Raw genomic sequence first — 14,360 nt, 5'->3', positions numbered from 1 at the left:
TACTACAGATATAGCTACTGCAGATATAGCTACTACAGATATAGCTACTACAGATATAGCTACTGCAGATATAGCTACTGCAGATATAGCTACTGCAGATATAGCTACTACAGATATAGCTACTACAGATATAGCTACTGCAGATATAGCTACTGCAGATATAGCTACTACAGATATAGCTACTACAGATATAGCTACTGCAGATATAGCTACTGCAGATATAGCTACTGCAGATATAGCTACTACAGATATAGCTACTGCAGATATAGCTACTGCAGATATAGCTACTGCAGATATAGCTACTACAGATATAGCTACTGCAGATATAGCTACTACAGATATAGCTACTGCAGATATAGCTACTGCAGATATAGCTACTGCAGATATAGCTACTACAGATATATTGTAGCGACTACAGATAAAGCTACTGCAGATATTGCTACTGCAGATATAGCTACTGCAGATATAGCTACTGCAGATATAGCTACTACAGATATAGCTACTACAGATATAGCTACTGCAGATATAGCTACTGCAGATATAGCTACTACAGATATATTGTAGCGACTACAGATAAAGCTACTGCAGATATTGCTACTGCAGATATAGCTACTGCAGATATAGCTACTGCAGATATAGCTACTACAGATATAGCTACTACAGATATAGCTACTGCAGATATAGCTACTGCAGATATAGCTACTACAGATATAGCTACTGCAGATATAGCTACTGCAGATATAGCTACTACAGATATATTGTAGCGACTACAGATAAAGCTACTGCAGATATTGCTACTGCAGATATAGCTACTACAGATATAGCTACTACAGATATAGCTACTGCAGATATAGCTACTACAGATATAGCTACTGCAGATATAGCTACTGCAGATATAGCTACTGCAGATATAGCTACTGCAGATATAGCTACTGCAGATATAGCTACTACAGATATAGCTACTGCAGATATAGCTACTGCAGATATATTGTAGCGACTACAGATATAGTTACTACAGATATAGCTACTATAGATATAGCTACTACAGATATAGCTACTGCAGATATAGCTACTACAGATATAGCTACTACAGATATAGCTACTACAGATATAGCTACTGCAGATATAGCTACTACAGATATAGCTACTACAGATATAGCTACTGCAGATATAGCTACTACAGATATAGCTACTACAGATATAGCTACTGCAGATATAGCTACTACAGATATAGCTACTACATATATAGCTACTGCAGATATAGCTACTGCAGATATAGCTACTACAGATATAGCTACTGCAGATATAGCTACTGCAGATATATTGTAGCGACTACAGATATAGTTACTGCAGATATAGCTACTGCAGATATAGCTACTATATATATAGCTACTACAGATATAGCTACTACAGATATAGCTACTACAGATATAGCTACTGCAGATATAGCTACTACAGATATAGCTACTGCAGATATAGCTACTACAGATATAGCTACTACAGATATAGCTACTGCAGATATAGCTACTACAGATATAGCTACTACAGATATAGCTACTGCAGATATAGCTACTACAGATATAGCTACTACAGATATAGCTACTGCAGATATAGCTACTACAGATATAGCTACTACAGATATAGCTACTGCAGATATAGCTACTACAGATATAGCTACTGCAGATATAGCTACTGCAGATATAGCTACTACAGATATAGCTACTACAGATATAGCTACTGCAGATATAGCTACTACAGATATAGCTACTGCAGATATAGCTACTGCAGATATATTGTAGCGACTACAGATATAGTTACTGCAGATATAGCTACTGCAGATATAGCTACTACAGATATAGCTACTACAGATATAGCTACTACAGATATAGCTACTGCAGATATATTGTAGCGACAACAGTTATAGCTACTGCAGATATAGGTACTACAGATATAGCTACCAGAAATGTAGTTACTGCAGACATAGCTACTGCAGATATAGCTACTACAGATATAGCTACTACAGATATAGCTACTGCAGAAATATTGTAGCGACAACAGTTATAGCTACTGCAGATATAGGTACTACAGATATAACTACAAGAAATGTAGTTACTGCAGACATAGCTACTGCAGATATAGCTACTACAGATATAGCTACTACAGATATAGCTACTGCAGATATAGGTACTGCAGATATAGCTACTACAGATATAGCTACTACAGATATAGCTACTGCAGATATATTGTAGCGACAACAGTTATAGCTACTACAGATATAGCTACTACAGATATAGCTACTACAGATATAGCTACTGCAGATATAGCTACTACAGATATAGCTACTACAGATATAGCGACTACAGATATAGCTACTACAGATATAGCTACTACAGATATAGCTACTACAGATATAGCTACTAGAAATGTAGTTACTGCAGATGTAGCGACTACAGATATAGCTACTACAGATATAGCTACTACAGATATAGCTACTACAGATATAGCTACTGCAGATATAGCTACTACAGATATAGCTACTACAGATATAGCTACTGCAGATATAGCTACTACAGATATAGCTACTACAGATATAGCTACTACAGATAGAGCTACTACAGATATAGCGACTACAGATATAGCTACTACAGATATAGCTACTACAGATATAGCTACTACAGATATAGCGACTACAGATATAGCTACTACAGATATAGCTACTACAGATATAGCTACTACAGATATAGCTACTAGAAATGTAGTTACTGCAGATGTAGCGACTACAGATATAGCTACTACAGATATAGCTACTACAGATAGAGCTACTACAGATATAGCGACTACAGATATAGCTACTACAGATATAGCTACTACAGATATAGCTACTACAGATATAGCTACTAGAAATGTAGTTACTACAGATATAGCTACTACAGATATAGCTACTAGAAATGTAGTTACTGCAGATATAGCTACTACAGATATATTGTAGCGACTACAGATAAAGCTACTGCAGATATTGCTACTGCAGATATAGCTACTGCAGATATAGCTACTGCAGATATAGCTACTACAGATATAGCTACTACAGATATAGCTACTGCAGATATAGCTACTGCAGATATAGCTACTGCAGATATAGCTACTGCAGATATAGCTACTACAGATATAGCTACTACAGATAAAGCTACTGCAGATATTGCTACTGCAGATATAGCTACTACAGATATTGCTACTGCAGATATAGCTACTGCAGATATAGCTACTACAGATATAGCTACTGCAGATATAGCTACTGCAGATATAGCTACTGCAGATATAGCTACTGCAGATATAGCTACTACAGATATAGCTACTACAGATAAAGCTACTGCAGATATTGCTACTGCAGATATAGCTACTACAGATATTGCTACTGCAGATATAGCTACTGCAGATATAGCTACTACAGATATAGCTACTACAGATATAGCTACTAGAAATGTAGTTACTACAGATATAGCTACTACAGATATAGCTACTACAGATAAAGCTACTGCAGATATTGCTACTGCAGATATAGCTACTACAGATATTGCTACTGCAGATATAGCTACTGCAGATATAGCTACTGCAGATATAGCTACTGCAGATATAGCTACTGCAGATAAAGCTACTACAGATATAGCTACTACAGATATAGCTACTACAGATATTGCTACTGCAGATATAGCTACTGCAGATATAGCTACTACAGATATAGCTACTACAGATATAGCTACTACAGATATAGCTACTGCAGATATAGCTACTGCAGATATAGCTACTACAGATATAGCTACTACAGATAAAGCTACTGCAGATATAGCTACTGCAGATATAGCTACTACAGATATAGCTACTACAGATATAGCTACTAGAAATGTAGCTACTACAGATATAGCTACTGCAGATATATTATGGTCCTTCTGTAGCTCAGTTGGTAGAGCATGGCGCTTGTAATGCCAGGGTAGTGGGTTCGATTCCCGGGACCACCCATACGTAGAATGTATGCACACATGACTGTAAGTCGCTTTGGATAAAAGCGTCTGCTAAATGGCATATATTATTATTATTATTATATAGCTACTGCAGATATAGCTACTAGAAATGTAGTTACTACAGATATAGTTACTACAAATTAAGCTACTGCAGATATAGGTACTACAGATTAAGCCACTGCAGATATAGGTACTACAGATATAGCTACTACAGATATAGCTACTACAGATTAAGCTACTACAGATATAGCTACTACAGATATAGCTACTACAGATATAGGTACTACAGATTAAGCTACTACAGATATAGGTACTACAGATTAAGCCACTGCAGATATAGCTACTGCAGATATAGCTACTGCAGATATAGCTACTACAGATATAGCTACTGAAGATATAGCTACTGCAGATATAGCTACTGCAGATATAGCTACTACAGATATAGCTACTACAGATATAGCTACTACAGATATAGCTACTGAAGATACTGTATACTGTAGCTACTACAGATATAGCTACTACAGATATAGGTACTACAGATTAAGCTACTACAGATATAGCTACTATAGATTAAGCTACTGCAGATATAGGTACTACAGATTAAGCTACTACAGATATAGCTACTATAGATTAAGCTACTACAGATATAGCTACTGCAGATATAGGTACTACAGATTAAGCTACTACAGATATAGCTACTATAGATTAAGCTACTGCAGATATAGCTACTGCAGATATAGCTACTGCAGATATAGCTACTGAAGATACTGTATACTGTAGCTACTACAGATATAGCTACTGCAGATATAGCTACTGCAGATATAGCTACTGCAGATATAGCTACTGAAGATACTGTATACTGTAGCTACTACAGATATAGCTACTGCAGATATAGCTACTGAAGATACTGTATACTGTAGCTTCTACAGATATAGCTACTGCAGATATAGCTACTGAAGATACTGTATACTGTAGCTCCTGCATATATATGTTTACATTGCTAAAGCAAGTGAAAAAGATAAGTTAAATGATCTATCAAAAAATAACAGTAAACATTACGCTCAATTTTCAAAGGAATAGACACATTTCAGATGTCATATTATGGCTATGTACAGTTTTATAATGATGTGCAAATTGTTAAAGTACAAAAGGAAAATAAATTAACATAAATATGGGTTGTATCTTCAATGGTGTTTGTTCTTCACTGGTTGACCTTTTGTCGTGGCAACAGCTAACACATGTTGCTGCTGTGATGTCACACTGTGGTTTTTCACCCAATAGATATAGGAGTTTGTTTTGGAATTCTCTCTCTCTCCATGTATTTCTCTCTATCGGGTATGTTTACCTGGTTTACCAGTGTGCCTGACTGTCTATAAAGGACACGGAGACTTAGCACAACAAAGCTATGACTAAATCATATATAAATATACATAATTTCACTCTCTCTTTTTGTCAACATCTTCCTCTCTCTCTCTCTCTCTCTCTGAGAGATACCACAGCATCTTCCTCCTCCTCTCTCTCTCTCTGAGAGATACCACAGCATCTTCCTCCTCCTCTCTCTCTCTGAGAGATACCACAGCATTTTCCTCCTCTGTCTCTCAGAGATACCACAGCATTCCTCCTCTCTCTCTGAGAGATGTCTCTCAGAGATACCACAGCATCTTCTTCCTCTCTCTGAGAGATACCACAGCATCTTCCTCCTCCTCTCTCTCTCTCTGAGAGATACCACAGCATCTTCCTCCTCCTCTCTCTCTCTGAGAGATACCACAGCATTTTCCTCCTCTGTCTCTCAGAGATACCACAGCATCTTCCTCCTCTGTCTCTCTCTCTGAGAGATACCACAGCATCTTCCTCCTCCTCTCTCTCTCTGAGAGATACCACAGCATATTCCTCCTCTGTCTCTCAGAGATACCACAGCATCTTCCTCCTCTGTCTCTCAGAGATACCACAGCATCTTCTTCCTCTCTCTGAGAGATGCCACATAATCTTCATCTTCCTCTCTCTCTCTGAGAGATACCACAGATTCTTCCTCTCTCTCTGAGAGATACCACAGATTCTTCCTCTCTCTCTCAGAGATACCACAGCATCTTCTTCTCGAACAACAACATTAAAGCCAAACATACTATCCATCCTGAGAAACAATCTCCACGAAATCATGCCAACCATTAATCCATGCCAGACTCTGAGAAATAAACCAGGAACACTGAGTCAGGGGAGAGGACATTATTATATTGGTTCCCTTCTATAGCAACAAAACTAGCAAACAATATATTGTACATCAACTAGCTCTCTCCCATTGGACAAGGGGACGCGCTCCAAGCATATACTTCCCACCACAGCCTAAACCATCCTCTCTCAGCTGCCTTAAACACACACGCACGCACGCACACACGCACGCACGCACGCACGCACGCACACACACACACGCACACGCACACACACACACACACACTCCCCTGCCCTAAAGCAGACAAGCCAACCCCACCACATCACTCACCTGCCCTAAAGCAGACAAGCCAACCCCCCCACATCACTCCCCTGCCCTAAAGCAGACAAGCCAACCCCACCACATCACTCCCCTGCCCTAAAGCAGACAAGCCAACCCCACCACATCACTCCCCTGCCCTAAAGCAGACAAGCCAACCCCCCCACATCACTCCCCTGCCCTAAAGCAGACAAGCCAACCCCCTCACATCACTCCCCTGCCCTAAAGCAGACAAGCCAACCCCCCCACATCACTCCCCTGCCCTAAAGCAGACAAGCCAACCCCCCCACATCACTCCCCTGCCCTAAAGCAGACAAGCCAACCCCACCACATCACTCCCCTGCCCTAAAGCAGACAAGCCAACATCACTCCCCTGCCCTAAAGCAGACAAGCCAACCCCACCACATCACTCCCTGCCCTAAAGCAGACAAGCCAACCCCCCACATCACTCCCCTGCCCTAAAGCAGACAAGCCAACCCCTCACATCACTCCCCTGCCCTAAAGCAGACAAGCCAACCCCTCACATCACTCCCCTGCCCTAAAGCAGACAAGCCAACCCCCCCACATCACTCCCCTGCCCTAAAGCAGACAAGCCAACCCCACCACATCACTCCCCTGCCCTAAAGCAGACAAGCCAACCCCACCACATCACTCCCCTGCCCTAAAGCAGACAAGCAAACCCCCCCACATCACTCCCCTGCCCTAAAGCAGACAAGCCAACCCCACCACATCACTCCCCTGCCCTAAAGCAGACAAGCAAACCCCCCACATCACTCCCCTGCCCTAAAGCAGACAAGCCAACCCCCCCACATCACTCCCCTGCCCTAAAGCAGACAAGCCAACCCCCCACATCACTCCCCTGCCCTAAAGCAGACAAGCCAACCCCACCACATCACTCCCCTGCCCTAAAGCAGACAAGCCAACCCCCCCACATCACTCCCCTGCCCTAAAGCAGACAAGCCAACCCCACCACATCACTCCCCTGCCCTAAAGCAGACAAGCCAACCCCCCCCATATCATTCCCCTGCCCTAAAGCAGACAAGCCAACCCCCCACATCACTCCCCTGCCCTAAAGCAGACAAGCCAACCCCCCACATCACTCCCCTGCCCTAAAGCAGACAAGCCAACCCCCCACATCACTCACCTGCCCTAAAGCAGACAAGCCAACCCCCCATATCACTCCCCTGCCCTAAAGCAGACAAGCCAACCCCCCATATCACTCCCCTGCCCTAAAGCAGACAAGCCAACCCCCCACATCACTCCCTGCCCTAAAGCAGACAAGCCAACCCCCCCACATCACTCACCTGCCCTAAAGCAGACAAGCCAACCCCCCCATATCACTCCCCTGCCCTAAAGCAGACAAGCCAACCCCCCCATATCACTCCCCTGCCAACCCCTCCACATCTCTCACCTGTTTCCCCTCCAGAGTATAGATCCTCTTCACCACTCCAGAGTCCAGTTTGATGGCCTCCGTGATGTCGGTCAGGACCTGTTCGTATGAATGGGCCGTCTTCTTATTGAGAAGGATTCGTACAGCCTTCCTGGGCTTCACCCCACTCCGCACCACCGTCACCAGCTTGGGACGGATGAAATCCTTCACCGCTTGGTCCCGGGTGTCTGGGGTCCGGCCTTGGAGCTGCCCAGGGATGGAGGCCCGCGGGCGGCCGCCCCAGACGAAGCTTTGACGTTCACAGACCAGTTGGGGTTGACGTTCTTGGTGTAGTCGAGCTTCTTGAAGACCTCGATGGAGCCGCACACATAGCTCTCGCCTGGGGAGGGGAGAGAGGGGGAAGATACCAGAAGAAGGGAACGGGGAGATGGGGGGAGCGTTTAAGAGCATTGGATTATGAGAGAGAGAGTGAGAGAAACAGAGAGAGAGACAGAGAGAGAGAGAGAGAGACAGAGAGAGAGAGAGAGACAGACAGAGAGAGAGACAGAGAGACAGAGACAGAGAGAGAGACAGAGACGGAGAGACAGAGAGACAGAGAGACAGAGAGAGAGACAGAGAGAGAGAGAGAGAGAGAGACAGAGAGAGACAGAGAGAGAGAGTGAGAGAAACAGAAGGGAGAGAGAGAGACACAGAGAGACAGAGAGAGACAGAGAGACAGAGAGAGAGTGAGAGAAACAGAGAGAGAGAGAGTGAGAGAAACAGAGAGAGTGAGAGAAACAGAGAGAGAGAGAGTGAGAGAAACAGAGAGAGAGTGAGAGAAACAGAGAGAGAGAGAGAGTGAGAGAAACAGAGAGAGAGTGAGAGAAACAGAGAGAGAGAGAGAGAGAGAGAGAGAGAGAGAGAGAGACCTACTCAGAACATCAGTAATAAATGCATCATATTACCCTCCACCAGTTGATCAGTGCTGGTGATCTTTTTGGTTCCATCCACTGAGTAGATGGTCCGTACACCCTGTGGTAGGTTCACATTATCAGAGAGGGAGCGGGTCAGGTCCGCCAACAGAGCATCAAAAGACCGGAACCGGTCCGCGGAGATGGCGTACACAATCCCGTTAAAGTAACGGTCCCCGTTGCGGTAGAAACGGACCTTCTTTGCCTTCTTCTCCGAGCTGAGGGTCTTGAGGGTACGGGTGTGGTAGAGACTGCAGTGGGCGCTGTGTGCTGGACTAGTCACCCCGTTCAGCCTGTCCCCACGGCTGTGCCGCCGCGTCTTATCCCGCTCGTCAAAATGCTCAAGCTCCATCGCGTTGCCAAAGGTCACAAGAATGGCTCTACTATCTAAAGAAATAAAAAGATAATCAAGACTAAACACACATTTATGGCTGTAATTTGCTCATTTGAGAATGTCCAGTTAATGTATGTCCAACGAGCTTTGTCTATCTCGGAGGTTTGTCTTGTCGGCCGGTCTCTCTCTGGGTTAACCAGGGATACTGTGTCTCAAAATAACTTCCTAATGACAGATTACGCTTTCTAATCCCTGGACAGTACAGTATAGTAGGATGTGGATGGACAGTATAGTAGGATGTGGATGGACAGTATAGTAGGATGTGGATGGACAGTATAGTAGGATGTGGATGGACAGTATAGTAGGATGTGGATGGACAGTATAGTAGGATGTGGATGGACAGTATATTAGGATGTGGATGGACAGTATATTAGGATGTGGATGGACAGTATATTAGGATGTGGATGGACAGTATAGTAGGATGTGGATGGACAGTATAGTAGGATGTGGATGGACAGTATAGTAGGATGTGGATGGACAGTATAGTAGGATGTGGATGGACAGTATATTAGGATGTGGATGGACAGTATATTAGGATGTGGATGGACAGTATATTAGGATGTGGATGGACAGTATAGTAGGATGTGGATGGACAGTATATTAGGATGTGGATGGACAGTATAGTAGGATGTGGATGGACAGTATAGTAGGATAGGATGTGGATGGACAGTATATTAGGATGTGGATGGACAGTAGAGTAGGTTGTGGATGGACAGTATAGTAGGATAGGATGTGGATGGACAGTATAGTAGGATAGGATGTGGATGGACAGTATAGTAGGATGTGGATGGACAGTATATTAGGATGTGGATGGACAGTATAGTAGGATGTGGATGGACAGTATAGTAGGATGTGGATGGACAGTATAGTAGGATAGGATGTGGATGGACAGTATATTAGGATGTGGATGGACAGTAGAGTAGGTTGTGGATGGACAGTATAGTAGGATAGGATGTGGATGGACAGTATAGTAGGATGTGGATGGACAGTATATTAGGATGTGGATGGACAGTATATTAGGATGTGGATGGACAGTATATTAGGATGTGGATGGACAGTATATTAGGATGTGGATGGACAGTATATTAGGATGTGGATGGACAGTATAGTAGGATAGGATGTGGATGGACAGTATAGTAGGATAAGATGTGGATGGACAGTATAGTAGGATGTGGATGGACAGTATAGTAGGATAGGATGTGGATGGACAGTATATTAGGATGTGGATGGACAGTATAGTAGGATAGGATGTGGATGGACAGTATAGTAGGATGTGGATGGACAGTATAGTAGGTTGTGGATGGACAGTATAGTAGGATAGGATGTGGATGGACAGTATAGTAGGATGTGGATGGACAGTATATTAGGATGTGGATGGACAGTATATTAGGATGTGGATGGACAGTATATTAGGATGTGGATGGACAGTATATTAGGATGTGGATGGACAGTATATTAGGATGTGGATGGACAGTATAGTAGGCTAGGCTGTGGATGGACAGTATATTAGGATGTGGATGGACAGTATAGTAGGATGTGGATGGACAGTATAGTAGGATGTGGATGGACAGTATAGTAGGATGTGGATGGACAGTATATTAGGATGTGGATGGACAGTATAGTAGGATGTGGATGGACAGTATAGTAGGATGTGGATGGACAGTATATTAGGATGTGGATGGACAGTATAGTAGGATGTGGATGGACAGTATATTAGGATGTGGAGGGACAGTATAGTAGGATGTGGATGGACAGTATAGTAGGATGTGGATGGACAGTATAGTAGGCTGTGGATGGACAGTATATTAGGATGTGGATGGACAGTATATTAGGATGTGGATGGACAGTATATTAGGATGTGGATGGACAGTATATTAGGATGTGGATGGACAGTATAGTAGGATGTGGATGGACAGTATAGTAGGATGTGGATGGACAGTATAGTAGGATAGGATGTGGATGGACAGTATAGTAGGATAGGATGTGGATGGACAGTATAGTAGGATGTGGATGGACAGTATATTAGGATGTGGATGGACAGTATATTAGGATGTGGATGGACAGTATAGTAGGATAGGATGTGGATGGACAGTATAGTAGGATGTGGATGGACAGTATATTAGGATGTGGATGGACAGTATATTAGGATGTGGATGGACAGTATAGTAGGATGTGGATGGACAGTATAGTAGGATGTGGATGGACAGTATAGTAGGATGTGGATGGACAGTATAGTAGGATGTGGATGGACAGTATATTAGGATGTGGATGGACAGTATAGTAGGATGTGGATGGACAGTATATTAGGATGTGGATGGACAGTATATTAGGATGTGGATGGACAGTATATTAGGATGTGGATGGACAGTATAGTAGGATAGGATGTGGATGGACAGTATATTAGGATATGGATGGACAGTATAGTAGGATGTGGATGGACAGTATATTAGGATAGGATGTGGATGGACAGTATATTAGGATATGGATGGACAGTATAGTAGGATGTGGATGGACAGTATATTAGGATGTGGATGGACAGTATATTAGGATGTGGATGGACAGTATAGTAGGATGTGGATGGACAGTATAGTAGGATAGGATGTGGATGGACAGTATAGTAGGATGTGGATGGACAGTATATTAGGATGTGGATGGACAGTATATTAGGATGTGATTGGACAGTATAGTAGGATGTGGATGGACAGTATAGTAGGATGTGGATGGACAGTATAGTAGGATAGGATGTGGATGGACAGTATAGTAGGATAGGATGTGGATGGACAGTATAGTAGGATGTGGATGGACAGTATAGTAGGATGTGGATGGACAGTATAGTAGGATGTGGATGGACAGTATAGTAGGATGTGGATGGACAGTATATTAGGATGTGGATGGACAGTATATTAGGATGTGGATGGACAGTATAGTAGGATGTGGATGGACAGTATAGTAGGATGTGGATGGACAGTATAGTAGGATGTGGATGGACAGTATATTAGGATGTGGATGGACAGTATAGTAGGATGTGGATGGACAGTATAGTAGGATAGGATGTGGATGGACAGTATAGTAGGATGTGGATGGACAGTATATTAGGATGTGGATGGACAGTATATTAGGATGTGGATGGACAGTATATTAGGATGTGGATGGACAGTATATTAGGATAGGATGGATGGACAGTAGTAGATAGTGGATATTAGGATGTGGATGGACAGTATAGTAGGATGTGGATGGACAGTATATTAGGATGTGGATGGACAGTATAGTAGGATGTGGATGGACAGTATATTAGGATGTGGATGGACAGTATAGTAGGATAGGATGTGGATGGACAGTATAGTAGGATGTGGATGGACAGTATATTAGGATGTGGATGGACAGTATATTAGGATGTGGATGGACAGTATATAGTAGGATGTGGATGGACAGTATAGTAGGATGTGGATGGACAGATGTGGATGGACAGTATATTAGGATGTGGATGGACAGTATAGTAGGATAGGTGGATGGACAGTATATTAGGAGTATGGACAGTATATTAGGATGTGGATGGACAGTATAGTAGGATGTGGATGGACAGTATAGTAGGATGTGGATGGGTATAGTTAGGATATAGGATGGACAGTATATTAGGATGTGGATGGACAGTATAGTAGGATGTGGATGGACAGTATAGTAGGATGTGGATGGACAGTATAGTAGGATAGGATGTGGATGGACAGTATAGTAGGATAGGATGTGGATGGACAGTATAGTAGGATAGGATGTGGATGGACAGTATAGTAGGATGTGGATGGACAGTATAGTAGGATGTGGATGGACAGTATAGTAGGATGTGGATGGACAGTATATTAGGATGTGGATGGACAGTATAGTAGGATAGGATGTGGATGGACAGTATAGTAGGATGTGGATGGACAGTATAGTAGGATGTGGATGGACAGTATATTAGGATGTGGATGGACAGTATATTAGGATAGGATGTGGATGGACAGTATAGTAGGATGTGGATGGACAGATGTGGATGGACAGTATAGTAGGATGTGGATGGACAGTATATTAGGATGTGGATGGACAGTATATTAGGATGTGGATGGACAGTATATTAGGATGTAGGATGGATGGACAGTATATTAGGATGTGGATGGACAGTATATTAGGATGTGGATGGACAGTATAGTGGAGGACAGTATATTAGGATGTGGATGGACAGTATAGGTAGGATGTGGATGGACAGTATAGTAGGATGTGGATGGACAGTATAGTAGATGGACAGTATAGTTAGGATGGATGGACAATATATAGGATGGACAGTATAATAGGATGTGGATGGACAGTATAATAGGATAGGATGGATGGACAGTATAATAGGATGTGTGGATGTGGATGGATGTGGATGGTATAGTAGGATGTGGATGGACAGTATAGTAGGATGTGGATGGACAGTATAGTATAGGATGTGGATGGACAGTATATTAGGATGATGGATGGACAGTATATTAGGATGTGGATGGACAGTATATTAGGATGTGGATGGACAGTATAGTAGATGTGGATGTGACAGATGGACAGTAGGATAGTATAGTATAGTAGGATGTGGATGGACAGTATAATAGGATGTGGATGGACAGTATATTAGATGTGGATGGACAGACAGTATATATATTATAGGATGTGGATGGACAGATAGTAGGATGTGGATGGACATATATAGGATGTGGATGTGGATGGACAGTATATGTGGATGGACATATATAGGATGTGGATGGACAGTATATTAGGATGGATGGACAGTATATTATGTGGAGATGATGGACAGTATAATAGGATGTGGATGGATAGTAGTAGGATGTGATGGACAGTATAGTAGGATGGACAGGATAGTAGGATGGATGGACAGTATATGGGAGTAGGATAGATGTGGATGGACAGTAGGAATGGACAGTATAGTAGGATGTGATGGACAGTATATAGGATGGAGACATATAGTAGGATGTGGATGGACAGTAGCATATATGTGGATGGACATATAGCAGGATGGATGGACAGTATAATAGGATGTGGATGGACAGTATAGTAGGATGGATGTGGATGGACAGTATATTAGGATGTGGATGGACAG

General features: G+C 42.7%; 1 protein-coding gene across 1 annotated transcript in view; it reads right to left on the bottom strand.

Annotated features, from left to right (window-relative positions):
- dclk1a (doublecortin-like kinase 1a) overlaps positions 1-14,360 on the bottom strand; it is a 258,899-nt gene that overhangs the window by 230,345 nt on the left and 14,194 nt on the right. Inside the window, 3 exon segments of the mRNA XM_052521745.1 lie at positions 7,913-8,122; positions 8,125-8,270; positions 8,836-9,228. Coding sequence (XP_052377705.1) covers positions 7,913-8,122; positions 8,125-8,270; positions 8,836-9,193 — 714 coding nt within the window. The 5' untranslated portion in view covers positions 9,194-9,228.

The sequence above is a fragment of the Oncorhynchus keta genome, chromosome 6 (genome assembly GCF_023373465.1).
Source record: "Oncorhynchus keta strain PuntledgeMale-10-30-2019 chromosome 6, Oket_V2, whole genome shotgun sequence".
Classification (NCBI taxonomy): domain Eukaryota; kingdom Metazoa; phylum Chordata; class Actinopteri; order Salmoniformes; family Salmonidae; genus Oncorhynchus; species Oncorhynchus keta.
This window is presented reverse-complemented; position numbering and strand designations above follow the sequence as displayed.